This window comes from Eutrema salsugineum, unplaced genomic scaffold (assembly GCF_000478725.1).
Source record: "Eutrema salsugineum unplaced genomic scaffold, Eutsalg1_0 scaffold_2, whole genome shotgun sequence".
NCBI classification, from domain to species: domain Eukaryota; kingdom Viridiplantae; phylum Streptophyta; class Magnoliopsida; order Brassicales; family Brassicaceae; genus Eutrema; species Eutrema salsugineum.
This window is the reverse complement of record NW_006256829.1, coordinates 10,293,723-10,307,483: the sequence shown is the minus strand read 5'-3', so window position 1 is coordinate 10,307,483 and position 13,761 is coordinate 10,293,723. Positions and strand designations below refer to the sequence as shown.

The 13,761-nt window shown below is 37.8% G+C and overlaps 2 protein-coding genes across 5 annotated transcripts; both read left to right on the top strand.

Moving 5' to 3' along the window:
- The first annotated feature begins 963 nt into the window (after window positions 1-963).
- On the top strand, window positions 964-1,440 carry LOC18018491. Its single transcript, XM_006401366.1, has one exon. It carries the CDS (start codon window positions 964-966, stop codon window positions 1,438-1,440), a length of 477 nt encoding a protein of 158 aa, XP_006401429.1.
- A 6,955-nt stretch (window positions 1,441-8,395) lies between these two features.
- LOC18018490 (glutamic acid-rich protein) lies at window positions 8,396-13,495 on the top strand. 4 transcript variants are annotated; one of them, XM_006401365.2, is made up of 12 exons: window positions 8,396-8,498; window positions 9,178-10,380; window positions 10,461-10,494; window positions 10,967-11,049; window positions 11,224-11,283; window positions 11,369-11,479; window positions 11,632-11,694; window positions 11,776-11,850; window positions 12,007-12,481; window positions 12,653-12,753; window positions 12,846-12,876; window positions 12,987-13,495. In XM_006401365.2, exons 2-12 carry the CDS (start codon window positions 9,226-9,228, stop codon window positions 13,169-13,171), a joined length of 2,373 nt encoding a protein of 790 aa, XP_006401428.1. In that variant the 5' UTR covers window positions 8,396-8,498; window positions 9,178-9,225; the 3' UTR covers window positions 13,172-13,495. The 4 variants fall into 4 exon arrangements, with proteins under 4 accessions (XP_006401428.1, XP_024011439.1, XP_024011440.1 ...); XM_024155671.1 differs by having other exon boundaries at window positions 11,632-11,850; XM_024155672.1 differs by having other exon boundaries at window positions 8,431-8,543; window positions 11,632-11,850.
- Window positions 13,496-13,761: the final 266 nt, after the last annotated feature.

The following is a 13,761-nucleotide window of genomic DNA, read 5'->3' as shown; positions in this document are numbered from 1 at the left end:
TACTTGGTTTCGTATTCTCTCCTCTACATAGACTAGATATCTCACATCTGGTAATTTACAACAATAAAAACGCGTCAGTTTATTTACTGGCAACTGATTTTAAAATGAAAAAATTGTTAAAAACAAAAATTACTCGTTATCAAAATCAAATAAACCCGAACAACCAAACCAACACACAAATTCTCACATACTGCATAAATTGGGTTTAACCACGTATTGTTGGTATGCTGTTGGATTTGATTTTTCCCTTTGTATTTTTGATAGGTTAAGAAATCTTCTTATACAATAAGATTTTAAATTTTAGCTGAATCGGCTCAGCACTATTCGACTCAGAGGAAAGGAATATGAGAATGGTCTATTTTTTGGTTTGGAACTAGGAATTAGTGAATGATTTCTTTTTAATTTCAAAAACATGAAGCATAAAGCTGATTTGACTGAATAAATTTTACACTTCATTCAAATAAAAAAAAAGATTTTAAATTTTACTCCTATATAATAACTTTTCTTTTTTTTTATATATACTAAACCATCCTTAATTTTAATGGACTTCACATGGATTTACCATTCCAACGCTTTTTATAGATTTTCCAAGAAAAACACAATTCAAATACATGCAAAAACCAATGCTCTTCATTTTCTCGAGAAAATTAGTTGCAGGTGTAATTATAAAGAGTGAGAAAAAAAAACCAGAGCCTTCTTGTTTGGTTCCTCTGACTTTCTCAGATATTTCTGTCTCTCTCTTCTGAGACTTTTTCTCAAATTTTTCAATAACTCAGATTCGTCTTATTTTAAAAATAACTATCTTCGTTAATCTAGATCCAAACAGAGCGAAACTCAGCTTAAAGATTTATATCAGATATAACTCAAAAGTCCATTAACATCAATAATGGATAACGAGACATTCTCAACTTCTCTTTAGCTCTGTTTTGTTTAGTTTATCTGAAATCAAGTTTCCGTGGAGTGATGAAACTGGTGGAAAAATCTGATAAAGAAAAGCATTTTTCTTGGTGCTCTTTTCATTTATATCCGCCATTGATGTTTTTCCTTGTAACTCTAGTTCTATCTGTAGCTTTCCTCTGTTTCCTAAGCTCTTATGGTTTCTCTTCTCTCCTAGCAACCATCGCAATCTTGTCCATCTCCACTTTTGTTTTCTTTACAAGATTTTTCAAGAAAAAGACAAGACTCTATTTGGCTGAAAGATCCCATGAAGGAGGCTATAATGTTGATGTTGATGATGATGAGGACGAGGATGGTCTCATTGAGATTACTCTTGTGAGTGAAGAAGCAGAGACTATGGAGGCAATGAGAAACATTAATCGAAGTCGACAGAGAAATAGGATTGATGAAGATGAAGAATTGATAGATGACGTGAACATGGAAGATGATAATCTTATTGAGATTGATATTTCCATTGGATCTATTAAAAGACGAAATGAATGAAAATCAAGTTTTTTTTTATGTATTTTTTCATTTCAAATGTACAAAAGGTCCAACATTTCAATATATGGAAATTTTTTGATAATTGGTGATTAGGGTCTACAAGACTTGCAGTTAGACTGCATCTTCTATCCAAAGAGTGTCTTGGTCTTGCCTTGGTTATTCACTAGCTGCAGTTTTGATGCAATTATATGGTTATATATTATGTTATAATTAGGATGAACTAACATAAAGTCTCGGTTTATTTTTTGGTCAGGCATAAAGTCTCGTTATATCAATTGATTAAGATTCTAATATTAGAATCAAACAACCCAAATCAACAACAAAAAAAACCAACCGCATTTACAATACCATCATTTGTGTTTTCGCTCGAGCTAGGCAGATTCCTCTAAATACAGTGACCAAATTTTTTCAACAATGTGGTAGTTTTTTTTTATTTTTTATAAATTTTATTGGCTGATCAGTCAATCCCGGTAAAAACACACTAAAGTGCTACAAAATAGATTGATTACCTAAGTTCAACGGTTTAATGAACAATATGAACTTCAAGCGCATTCGGGTTAACGAGATATGAAATCCATGAGATCTAACGGTTTATCACACTGCCTATTCCGAATTTGAAATACTTCCCGACTAATGTTAGAGATAACCAAATATCTTTTACTGACTATCATGTAAACTGCATATGCCAAACCTAAACTTTCTACATAAATATGTTTTTGTTTTTATGATGGATCGAACTCGGGTGAAATAATGTAATTAATGAAAAATATATGAGTGGAATATAATTGAGTGTAATGAAGAAATTTTATTTCTTGAATTCATTCCATCAATTCTCTTGCAAAATAATAGAGAAATGTTTTCCTCTCAGATTTATTCATTCTTTCATATTTTTAGTGGAATTAGTTGAATTATTTTTTCCCCAATTTTCAACTTTAATGGTTGAACTTTAGAGGAATGCTTAAATTCATCAACTTTTATTAATTTAAATGGTAAAATATTAGAAGAATGCTATAACTCCATCAATTCTTTTTGTTCCTCTAAGACTAATTGTATATAACCATTTCCATTTGCACATAAATCAATTTTTATGTAAAATATAAGTCTTATCACGTTCTTTTTGCTTTGTTTACCATCTACTTCATTCATTTAGTTAAAAAAAAACTAGTTAGTGTATCAAAAGATAATATAGATTTTTTTTTCCTTTTCAAAGATTTCTAATACTACCATTTGTAAAGAATCTTACCTTTTGGCTTTTACAAAAATAGTAAAAGACCAAATTAATTTCATCATCAAAAGTACGTGGTAAAAAATGTCAAAGACGGTGCTTGAAACTTTGGGGAGGAGAAGACGCAACATCTAAGTGGGGAGGAGAAGACGGTGCTTGAAACTTTGGATCTCGGTGGTTCGGAGAAACAGATGGAAATTGGCGATGATTGCAGAAAAGGTGAGAAGGGATCTGAAGCGGAAAAGAAATCCTCTGAAGTGAAAGAGGTGGGGAAATCATGGGCAACTGTGGTGTCTTCGAGGAAAGCGTTACAAAAATATGATATTGAGGTGGAAGAAATCGATGGGATTGAAACTATCTGTGTTCCCGATAGTGTGTTGGAAAATGCACCTCCCTTATGGGAAGACTGCATTGTGGGGAAGTTTGTTAATGCAAAAGCTCCTCATGTGGGCTATATTCACATGACGGTGAATCGTATATGGAACCTTGGTGCAAAAAGCATAAAGATTGAAGTATACGTGGTGGATGAATCAACTGTAAAATTCAAGATTCCTGACGCAGGAGTAAGGAAAAGAGTTTTACAACGAGGCATGTGGAGTATCAAGAATACTCCGATGATAGTTTCTAAATGGAGCCCGGTGGTGGAGGAGGCACAACCTGATGTGTCTATAATACCAATGTGGGTCGTCGTGCGCAACGTTCCAAGAACGATGTTTACCTGGAAAGGACTTAGTTTTCTCACGAGTCCATTGGGGGAGCCTAAAAAACTTCACACAGATACCATATGGACAAATGATTTTGAAGAAGCAAAAGTTTTTGTGGAAGTGAACATGAAAAAGAAACTACCAGAGAGTTTCAATTTCAAGATGTCGACGGGTGTTGAAAAGGTGGTTCATTACGAATTTCCTTGGCTTCCACCAAGATGTATGTCGTGTGCCAAATGGGGACATATAACAAAAGATTGCAGAGTTCAGCCAGGTGATAAGATCATTCTGCAAAAGGAGACAAAGAAGCAGAGCACATCAGAACACTCTACTTCGATTAAAAATAAGGGACAATCGAACGAAGTCGTGAATAAAGTCTCACAAAATCTACCTACTGAATCATCAAACCAAAACGTGATTCTACAAACGTCTGCAGAGGAAGGTACAAAAGTAGTGGTTGAGGAGAACAGAGTCATGGAGGAAACGAGAAGTTCAAAAAATAAGGGGAATGAGAAGGGTGAGAACTCTGACTGGGAAGATGCAAGATCACCTGTTAGAGCTTTGTCTCTAAAGACTAACGTCGTGAAGGACAACATATGCGTCTCTAAATCCAGATTTGACTTGATCGCATTGGGGGAAGAGGAAGTTCTTCTAGAGCAGCAAGACTCTGTCTAGGAAGTAGATATCGCAGGTGCAGAGGATGTGGACAAAGATTCGGGATCGGTCTCAAAACCATCTCGAGAGGAGGGCGAGGGTACACGATTACAGAAAGAAGGAGGAGGAAGAATTCCACTCCCTCGACAATCTAAATCGCAACACAAATATCTACAAGAAGCAGTGATACCCAGTCCGTCTCAATCTCAGAGAAGCTCGGGGAAGAAAAAGAGAAATAAGGGGAGGAGGTCCAATAAAAACCAACATTAAATGTCAGGTTTTTTCTGGAATATAAGGGGATTTAACAAACCGAAAAAGCATGAGATTGTGGGGAACTGGTGTAAAAAAAAGGAGTTTTTATTTGGGGCGATTTTAGAAACTCGAGTACGGGAATGCAAGGCAGAAAGTATCGTGGCAAAGGTGTTTCCGGGTTGGTCTTTTTTGAATAACTACGAGCACCATGAGCTTGGTCGTATCTGGTTTGTATGGAAGGATACAGTTAGGATTACTCCGGTCTATAAGAGTAGTCAAATGATAACGGTTTCAGTGAAGTTACAGGAAATGGAGGATGAGTTTCTCTGTTCTGCTGTATATGGTTCAAATCAGATGGAGGAGAGAAGACTGCTTTGGGAAGATCTGCGCAGTGTGTTCTCTTCACAGATTTTTGGTAGGATGAATTGGATAGTCATGGGAGATTTCAATGAGATTGTGGACATTGATGACCACTCTTCTCATATCCCAAATCTCCAGGCGTTGCAGGGTATGAGAGATTTCCAATCAGTGATTCGGGATGGTGAACTAAGTGATATGCGGCTCCATGGTCCACACTTTTCTTGGTGCAATAAAAGAACAGAAGGATTGGTTTGTAAAAAATTGGATCGCTTGTTAGTGAATGAAAATTGGACGAATAGATTTCAAAACTCATACGGTGTGTTTGAAGCAGGAGGTTGCTCTGATCATGTAAGGTGTCGGTTTTATTTTGAATCGGAGATTCAAAGGAGAAAAAGGCCTTTCAAGTTTACCAATGTAATAGCTACTCTTCCACAGTTTCAGTCTTCTCTGGCGAACTTCTGGAATGAGACAGAGCCTTTGTTTCACTCAACCTCTGCCTTATTCCGGTTCTCAAAGAAACTGAAACAGCTCAAACCAACCATGCGAGATCTGTCTAGATCCACACTCAACAATATATCCACAAGGGTTAAAGAGGAGTTTGAAAACTTGTGCAGTAAACAAGAGCAGAACCTAAATTTTCCTAGCGAAGCTACACAGCAGGAGGAAAAGGCTATATATGAGCGATGGGAACACTTGGTTCATTTGGAAGAAGCATACCTTTGTCAGAAGTCTAAGCTTTCGTGGATGTTAGTTGGGGATCAAAACTCAAAAGTCTTTCATAGAGCAGTCAAAGCTAGAGCGATTCAAAATGGGATTAGTGAACTAGAAAGCAGTGATGGTATGGTTATTAGTGGGCAAGAGAACATCAAGGAGGAAGCGGTGCATCATTTCAAAGGTTTTTTAAATCATGTGCCAGATGATTTACAACACACGGCAATAAGTGACTTAAAGGAGCTGCTTGGGTTTGAATGTGGGGAAGAGGACAGGAAGCTTTTGATGAGGGAAGTTTCAGAGAAGGAGATTAAGGATGTGCTGTTTTCCATGGCTGGTAATAAATCTCCGGGACCAGACGGTTACACGGTGGAGTTTTATAAGGCAGCATGGCCGGTCATTGGAAAGGATTTAGTCACCAGTATTCAATCCTTTTTTATTAAGGGTTTTCTTCCCAAGGGTGTGAACTCCACTATTCTTGCTCTGATACCAAAAAAAGAGGGGGTGAAACAGATGAAGGACTATCGCCCCATATCCTGTTGCAATGTTATATACAAGATCATATCAAAGCTTCTAGCTAATAGATTGAAACAAATTCTGCCTAGCTTCATTGCGATGAACCAGTCAGCATTTGTTCAAGATAGACTACTGATCGAAAATCTTCTTCTTGCTACTGAGCTAGTTTCTGGCTATCACAAAGAACAAATCTCTCCGAGATGTGCACTTAAGATAGACATATCCAAGGCTTTTGATTCAGTCCAATGGAGCTTTTTGTTGAATGTGTTGGAGGCACTGCATTTACCTGAGAAATTCATTCACTGGGTTAAGTTATGTATCACCACAGCTTCTTTCTCTGTCCAGGTGAATGGAGAGTTAGCTGGATATTTTGGAAGCTCTAGAGGACTTCGCCAAGGCTGTTCCCTCTCTCCATATCTGTTTGTAGTGTGTATGAATGTCCTGTCAAAGATGCTTGATAGAGCTGCAAATCAGAGAAGATTTGGTTTTCATCCCAAGTGTTCTCAAATATCTTTAACACATCTTTGCTTCGCTGATGATTTGATGGTGTTTTCTGATGGAACTCTGCGATCTTTGGAAGGGATTATAAGTGTTTTTGACGAGTTCTCAATGATGTCGGGCCTAAAGATAAGCTTAGAGAAATCTACAGCATATTTAGCAGGTGTCTCGGGTGCAACAAGGGTTCAAATATCTCAGAGATTTCCTTTTGAGATTGGGACTTTACCAGTGAGGTATTTAGGCTTGCCGCTTCTCACTAAAAAAATGACATCTCTGGATTACTCCACTCTTATAGAGCAGATAAAGAAGCGAATTGGCACATGGACTGCAAGGTTTTTGTCATTCGCAGGTCGGTTGCAGTTGCTCACATCGGTAATATCTAGTCTCATAAACTTTTGGATGGCGGCGTTCAGACTCCCAAATAAGTGTATTGATGAAATAGAAAGCATATGTTCAGCTTTCTTATGGTCAGGACCTACTCTGAATACTCATAAGGCCAAAGTTGCGTGGAGAGATATATGCAAACCGAAAACAGAAGGGGGTCTGGGTCTAAAGAACTTCCGTGAGGTTAACGATGTCTGTGGTTTAAAACTCATATGGCGCCTGGTTACTACGCAGTCGTCTCTTTGGGTAAGGTGGTCAAAGATAAATCATCTGCGTGGGGGTTCTATTTGGTCAATATCGGATAACACTGCAACTTGGAAAGGCTCGTGGACTTGGAAACAAATTCTGAAAGCACGTAACAGAGCAGCAGAGCTTTTAAAAGTAGAGGTGGGAAATGGTCGGTTGGTTTCTTTTTGGCATGAAGTTTGGTCTCCTCTCGGTAGACTGCTTAGTGCTGTGGGATCACGGGGCTTCATCGATATGGGAATTGGAGAATACGGAACAGTGGAAGATGCCATATTAAACCATAGAAGAAGGCGCCATCGATTAGCTTTTTACAATCAAGTTGAAGATGAGTTGGATAAGGTTAAGAGCAGATATAGAGAGGATAACGAAGACTACTATCTATGGAAAACCAAAGGAGGAAATTATAGAGGGAAGTTCAGCTCCAAGGATACTAGAGAACTGATCAGAATCCACATTCCACAGGTCCAATGGGCACGTGGTGTTTGGTTTAAATATCATACCCCAAAGTTTGCTTTCATAACATGGTTGGCAATCCTCGATAGACTCAACATAGGAGACCGTATGTCTTTATGGAATGTGCATGTGGATACAACCTGTATTTTCTGTAGCGGTCATCTAGAAAACAGAGCACATCTGTTTTTTGGATGTCACTATACAGAGAATATCTGGTCCAAGGTTGCAAAGGGCATCATGATACAAGACTACACTTCACAGTGGGAGGAATTGGTGGTGAAAATCTCGGTAAACAAAAAAAGATGTCTAAGCACTTTCATTCTTAGATACATTCTTCAGCTAACCATCTATGTCATTTGGAGAGAGCGAAATAGCAGGAGGCATGGGGATGCTCCAAGAACAGTTGAGCAGATTGCCAAGCATATTGACAAAATGATGAGAAATCGATTCAGTTCCATCCGTATATTGGGGGATGGTTTATGAAGAATGGTTTATGAAGAAGGGATGCAGAAGTGGCTTGCTGCGCAAGCAACGTCATGACCCGAAGCATATGCTTCACTTTAAGTGCGATTGTAAAAGTGTTTTGGTTTTTATAAAATTTCTCTGCAACTATCACTAGTTAGCATCTTTTGATGTAAAAACGTTTTTTTTTGGGTTGAATCAAATTTAGCATTCATTCAAAAAAAAAAAAAAAAAAATGTCAAATACAGTAGGTAAAAATTTCTTGACATTATTAAAATCATTGAAAAATATATAAATCTATCTAATGGGGATAAAAATCTCTTATTAAGTCTTAATTAAGAGATATACTTTTTTTCCACGACGATTGGGGTTTGTCTACCGTCACCGATCCACGAGAGTATCGAACACGAAATCTGAACCGTCCATTAAACTCATACATCCGACGTGGCAATTAACTGTATTTAAAATTCGTTTTTGCGTCCGAATCCTTATAGAAATCGGAGCGTTGGTATTCATTCTGATTCGAACGAAATAAAATAAAAAAAGTTATAAACAAAAAAAAAGCTCAGTGCTTTGAGTCTTTGGATAGCGAGGTGAGATTCCAAAGTCTTCTCCTTTTCGAACCTCTTTTGAACACTGTGAGCTTGCTTTGTTTGATTTTAGCTTTTGAATCTTTCGGGCTTCGTCTGAATTCGCATGTGGGTTTTTAGTTTTCAATGTTGTCTTGCTTCTTTAAGTCGCGTTTAGGGTTTGTATTTGCGTTCTCTCTGATTTGCGAATTTGTGCTGAGAAGCGTACGAATTTGAGATTGGAGAGAGAGAGAGAGTAATCTGGATTTCTGTATTAGCTCTTGGATTTTCTGTGAGTTGCAGCGTAGTTGTGGTTTGGATCTAAATCTATGTTCTTTTTTTCTCACAAAGTTTTCAAATTTACGATAAATTTGGCTACACTTCTTTTTAGATTTGGACTGAATCTTTATGAACTTATTTGGATGCTATTTCCTCTCACAATTGGAACTTTTTTGTTTAATTCGATTCCTCGTGTTAGAGCCTGTTGCAGTTTTACATATGGAATGCAATAAATTTTACATATTGCGACGAGTTTGTTCCTTCTCTGAATTCTTTATTCGGTTGGTTTGTCGGATTTGGAATTCATCTGGTGATACCTGTTTTGGGTTATGTAACCCTTATTTCGGATGACTTTATTTCAGAAATCGTGTCCAAACTGCCCCTCTTTGTGAAGTTTTTGATTCTGTACTTAAATTTTCCACAGCCTTTTCGTGTTTCTGGTTTTGAAGATCTACTGAAAACTGGGTTAACGATGGGGGAAGAAGATACAAAAGTCACCGTGGAGCCAACAGCAAATGGGACTAGTTCTCTTCAAAAGGCATCGGATTCAATCACTGGAAAACAAGCGGATAGTGGCAAGGAAACACAGGTAAACAAGAAAGATGAGGATACTGGACCTGAGAAAATGGAGATAGATGATGAGATCAAGCAACATGAAGGAAAAAAGGATATGGAAGATATAGAGGCGGATGTTACAGAAAAGGAAAAGAAAGTTGAGACTGAGAAAAAAGTTGAGAACGATGTCAACGAAGTCAGTGAGCAAGTAGAGACTGCTAAAATGGACGAAGACAAGGGACAACCAGAAGCTGATAAAATAGATGAAGACACAGATGGCAAGAAGTTGGAAGCTGATGATGGTGTTTCTGGAGGTGCTACAGAGGAAGATACTGTAATGAAGGAAGCTGTGGAGTCTGATGACACTAAAGACATAAAAGGAAATCAAGGGGTGAACGAGATGAATACTACTGAAGGAGGCCAAGAGAAAACTGAGAAAGAATCAGAGGAGGAGAAACTAGAAGGAGGGAAAGTAGGTGGAAACGAAAAAGGGAATAAAGAAGACATCAAAGAAGAAGAGAAGTTGGTCGGTGGAGACAAGGGGGACAATGTCGATGAGGATGAAAAGGTGGAGAATGTGGATAAAAATAACAAAGAAGAGGCACCAAAAGAAAAGAATGAGGGCGAACTGGAAGAAGAAGAAACAACTAAAGAAGAGGCAGTGGAGGCAGACGCTGAGGTCGATGAGCCGAAAGTGGAAGACGAAAAAACAAAGAGTAAGGACGAGAATGAAAATGATATAGATGACAACAAGAATGAGAATGAAGGTGAAGAGGAGGAGAAAAAGCACGAGAAGGAAGATGATAAAGAAGAGCGCATGGATGATAAGGATGATGAAAAAGAGGAGAGCAATGATGATAAGGAAGAAGAAAATGAAGATAGCAAAAAGTCTAGCAAGCGAGGGAAAGGGAAGACTGAGAAGACTCGCGGAAAGAAAAAGACTGAGGAAGAAAAGAAGGATACTGAACCTAAGACTCCTTACTCTGATCGCCCTGTCCGTGAGCGAAAATCTGTTGAAAGGCTTGTCGCGGTGATTGATAAAGATTCTTCAAAGGAACTCCATATTGAAAAGGTTTGCCAATTATTCCTGTGTTTGGTCTCTATAGTGTTCAATTGTTAGATCTGATTATGATTTACTTTTGGATATTGCAGGGAAAAGGAACCCCTCTCAAAGATATCCCCAATGGTATGTTCGTATTCTAAATAACTATTTTCAAAGTTCCTCTCAGCCTAATCTGTCATTGTGTTGAACAGTCTTTTTGGCCTAGCTTTTCTTAGGATTATTGCTAGAGCACAGATTCCGTTCCTAATAGTAGATTTCCCTATGTGATTCTCTTTTTTTTTTTTTGTTAAACAAAGTTTCTGCAAGCTGAAGTACTGGTGGCATTGATTTTTCTAATACAGATTTATTGTGTAGGGTTGATATTTTTTCTTTCTCTGGCTAAGTGTGAATTTTTTTTCTTCTTTTTCTGGCTTTGTGTGTACATTTTGCGAGATGTTTTCCTTTTTCGTTTGATTAGGGCTGATTTAAAGGCAAGAATTCCCATGGATTTGAAGTTGATTGTCATGACCATACTGTATTTTTAAATACTTTATTGTTTCCATCTACTCAATAGTATATGTGCACTTGAAATGAAGTTGTATATGTTTCTCTGCAGTTGCTTACAAGATATCAAAGAGGAAGTCTGATGAAGTTTTCAAGCAGCTGCACACAATTCTATTTGGTGGAAAAAGAGTAAAAGTGAGCATCTCTTTGTACCTTTTTGTATTCTGCCACCCCATTAGACAATGCATGTTTTTGTAGGGATTCTAATGCCGTTTAAAATTCTTAACAGTAGCATCCATTGCTATCCTCAAGATTGCAGAGAGTCTGCTAATCATGTTTATATGTGACTCGATTTTCTTGCTTTGACAGGCTGCTCAGATCAAGACAAACATATTGCGCTTTTCTGGTTACAAATGGCAAGGAAATGAGGTGAGCGACATAATGCATTAAGACTGTTCTACATATGCTCATCTCAATAGGCGTACATAATTTTTTCCCAAATGGTATTTGGCAGGAAAAGGCAAAAGATAAAGTAAAAGAAAAACTTGACAAATGCAACAAAGAAAAGTTGCTGGAGTTTTGCGATATCTTTGACATATCAGTTGCCAAGACTACAATAAAGAAGGTTATTATAGTTGTTCGTTGAAGTTCTCGTTCCTCAAGAGTTTTCTTTTTGTCATGAATGAATGGGCATCCTGTTGGGGGTTAATGTCACTGTATTTTTTCTAGTGTAATCAGCTTGGTAACTGATAGTCTAGTATTTTTCCTCAAATACAGGAAGACATCGTTGCAAAGTTGTTTGAGTTTCTAGAAAAACCTCACGCGACAATTGATGAGAAGGTAACTACGGTTTTTGTTCTACACTTGAGCTTGAAATGTTTTTGTGCGTATAACAATTTTTTAAAAATTCTTTGTGTAAAGGGAACGAAGCGCAAAAGAACTCCTAAAAAAAGTTCACCTGCAGCTGGAAGTTCATCTTCAAAACGATCAGCAAAGGTATTATTCAATAGCTTGGAACTGGAGCTTTGAACCCTTTGTGTTAGAAACTGTGAAGAGAATGCGTATGGCGGTTTAATGCATTTTGTTGCTGTCGTTTATGGCCTCAGTGTCCGTACCTGAAATCTGATTAATTTCTTTGTGTGTTCTTTGCAGAGCCAAAAAAAGACCGAGGAAGAACATCATTCTGATGATGAGTCGGAAGAAGAGAAAGAGGAAGAAGAAGAAGAAGAGAAAAGGCAGGAGGCAGAGGAGGAAGAAGAGAAAGAGCAGGAGGCAGAGGAGGAGAATGAAAATGGTATTCCTGATAAATCTGAGGACGAGGCGTCAGAAAGTGAGGAGAAAGTTGAATCTGATGAGGAGTCAGAGGAAGAAACCAAAAAGAAGAAATCGAGAACATCATCTGGAAAGAAAGAATCAGCAGGGAGATCCAGAAGCAAGAAAGCTGCAGTCTCTACGAAATCCAGTCCACCAAAGAAAGCTACTCAAAAGCGCTCAGCAGGAAAACGAAAGAAGAGTGATGACGACAATGACGCAAGTCCAAAGGTATCCTCTAAGAGGAAGAAGACTGAAAAACCGGCCAAGGAGCAGTCCTTGGTTCCTTCAAAAACTGCATCAAAAGAGAAACCAGGTTTGGTCATATCCTACTTTAAAAGAAAAAAAATATTTCATTAAGAATGAAGCACATGTGAGTACATGCTTTGTCAGAAGCTTGGGAAATCCTAATTCTTGATTTTATGCAGTTTCTTGTTTTTTCTGACACTATTATCTGTGTTTGCTTCTCTTGTTTATCTACTAATAGGAAAAAGAGGCGGAAAAGGGAAAGACAAAACCAAGGAGCCTAGTGATGAAGAGCTGAAAATCGCAATTGTTGATATTTTGAAAGAGGTGGACTTCAACACGGTGAGGATTTGAACCATGAAACATCTGTGTCATGACATTACTCTAATTGAGCTTAGCGATATCTAACAAATGCTTTATCATTTTTCTGACAGGCCACGTTTACCGATATCCTCAAACGACTAGGTATGAGCAGATGAGATTGTTTCATAGCAGTTCTTTTCTTGACTGATGATCCTGCATATTGTTTCTGTTTTTTTTGGGTGACATGCATTTGTTTTTGCACATTCTTTCAGGTACGAAGTTCAACCTCGATCTGACCTCAAAAAAGTCATCGATAAAGATGATGATCCAAACTGAGCTCACTAAGCTAGCAGAAGAAGGCGATGATGAGGAAGGACAAGAAGAAGAGGATGCTGAGAAAGAGGAAGTAGAAGAGAAAGCCGGAGGATCTGGTGGTGGAGAGAAGGTTAAAGCATGATCACGAAGCACATAAATCTAGTGTAGCTACTATTTAATCTTCAAGTGGTCTCTCTCCTCCATTTGCCTATCGTCAGTCATTAGGCAAAAATATTATCAGTATGTAATTTGTTAGTTGTTTTTTGGCCTGGAACTATGCTACAAGTAGGTTTTTTGTTTTTACTTTTGGTAATCAGAGAGAGGAAGAAGCTGATGGGTAGTAGGAGTTTTCAGTATAAGCAGCTTTGTTTGTGTATACGATTTAACATAAAGCCTCATTAGGATTCATGCCCTTCTTAAAACACCCTTTTGGTTTATGGATATTTGTTTAAACGTCCTCTGCTTATCTCACGGTGTTTCTTCTCTGCAATTTATTACTTTGCTTATCTTTGGTTCAGGAGTAAGCGAGACCATTGAACTTTACAATCAAACCAAGAGCAACCACGAGTGTGCCACATTGATAGATGGCAGAGAAAGATGAGATACAAGAACAGAGAAAAAAATAAGAGATACAAGAAAAGAATTCATCCAAACAAATATAAAGAAAATAAACTAAAAGAAACCTATTCTACGAAATCAAGCAAGGAACAAGGATTGTGTCAAACGGTTAGG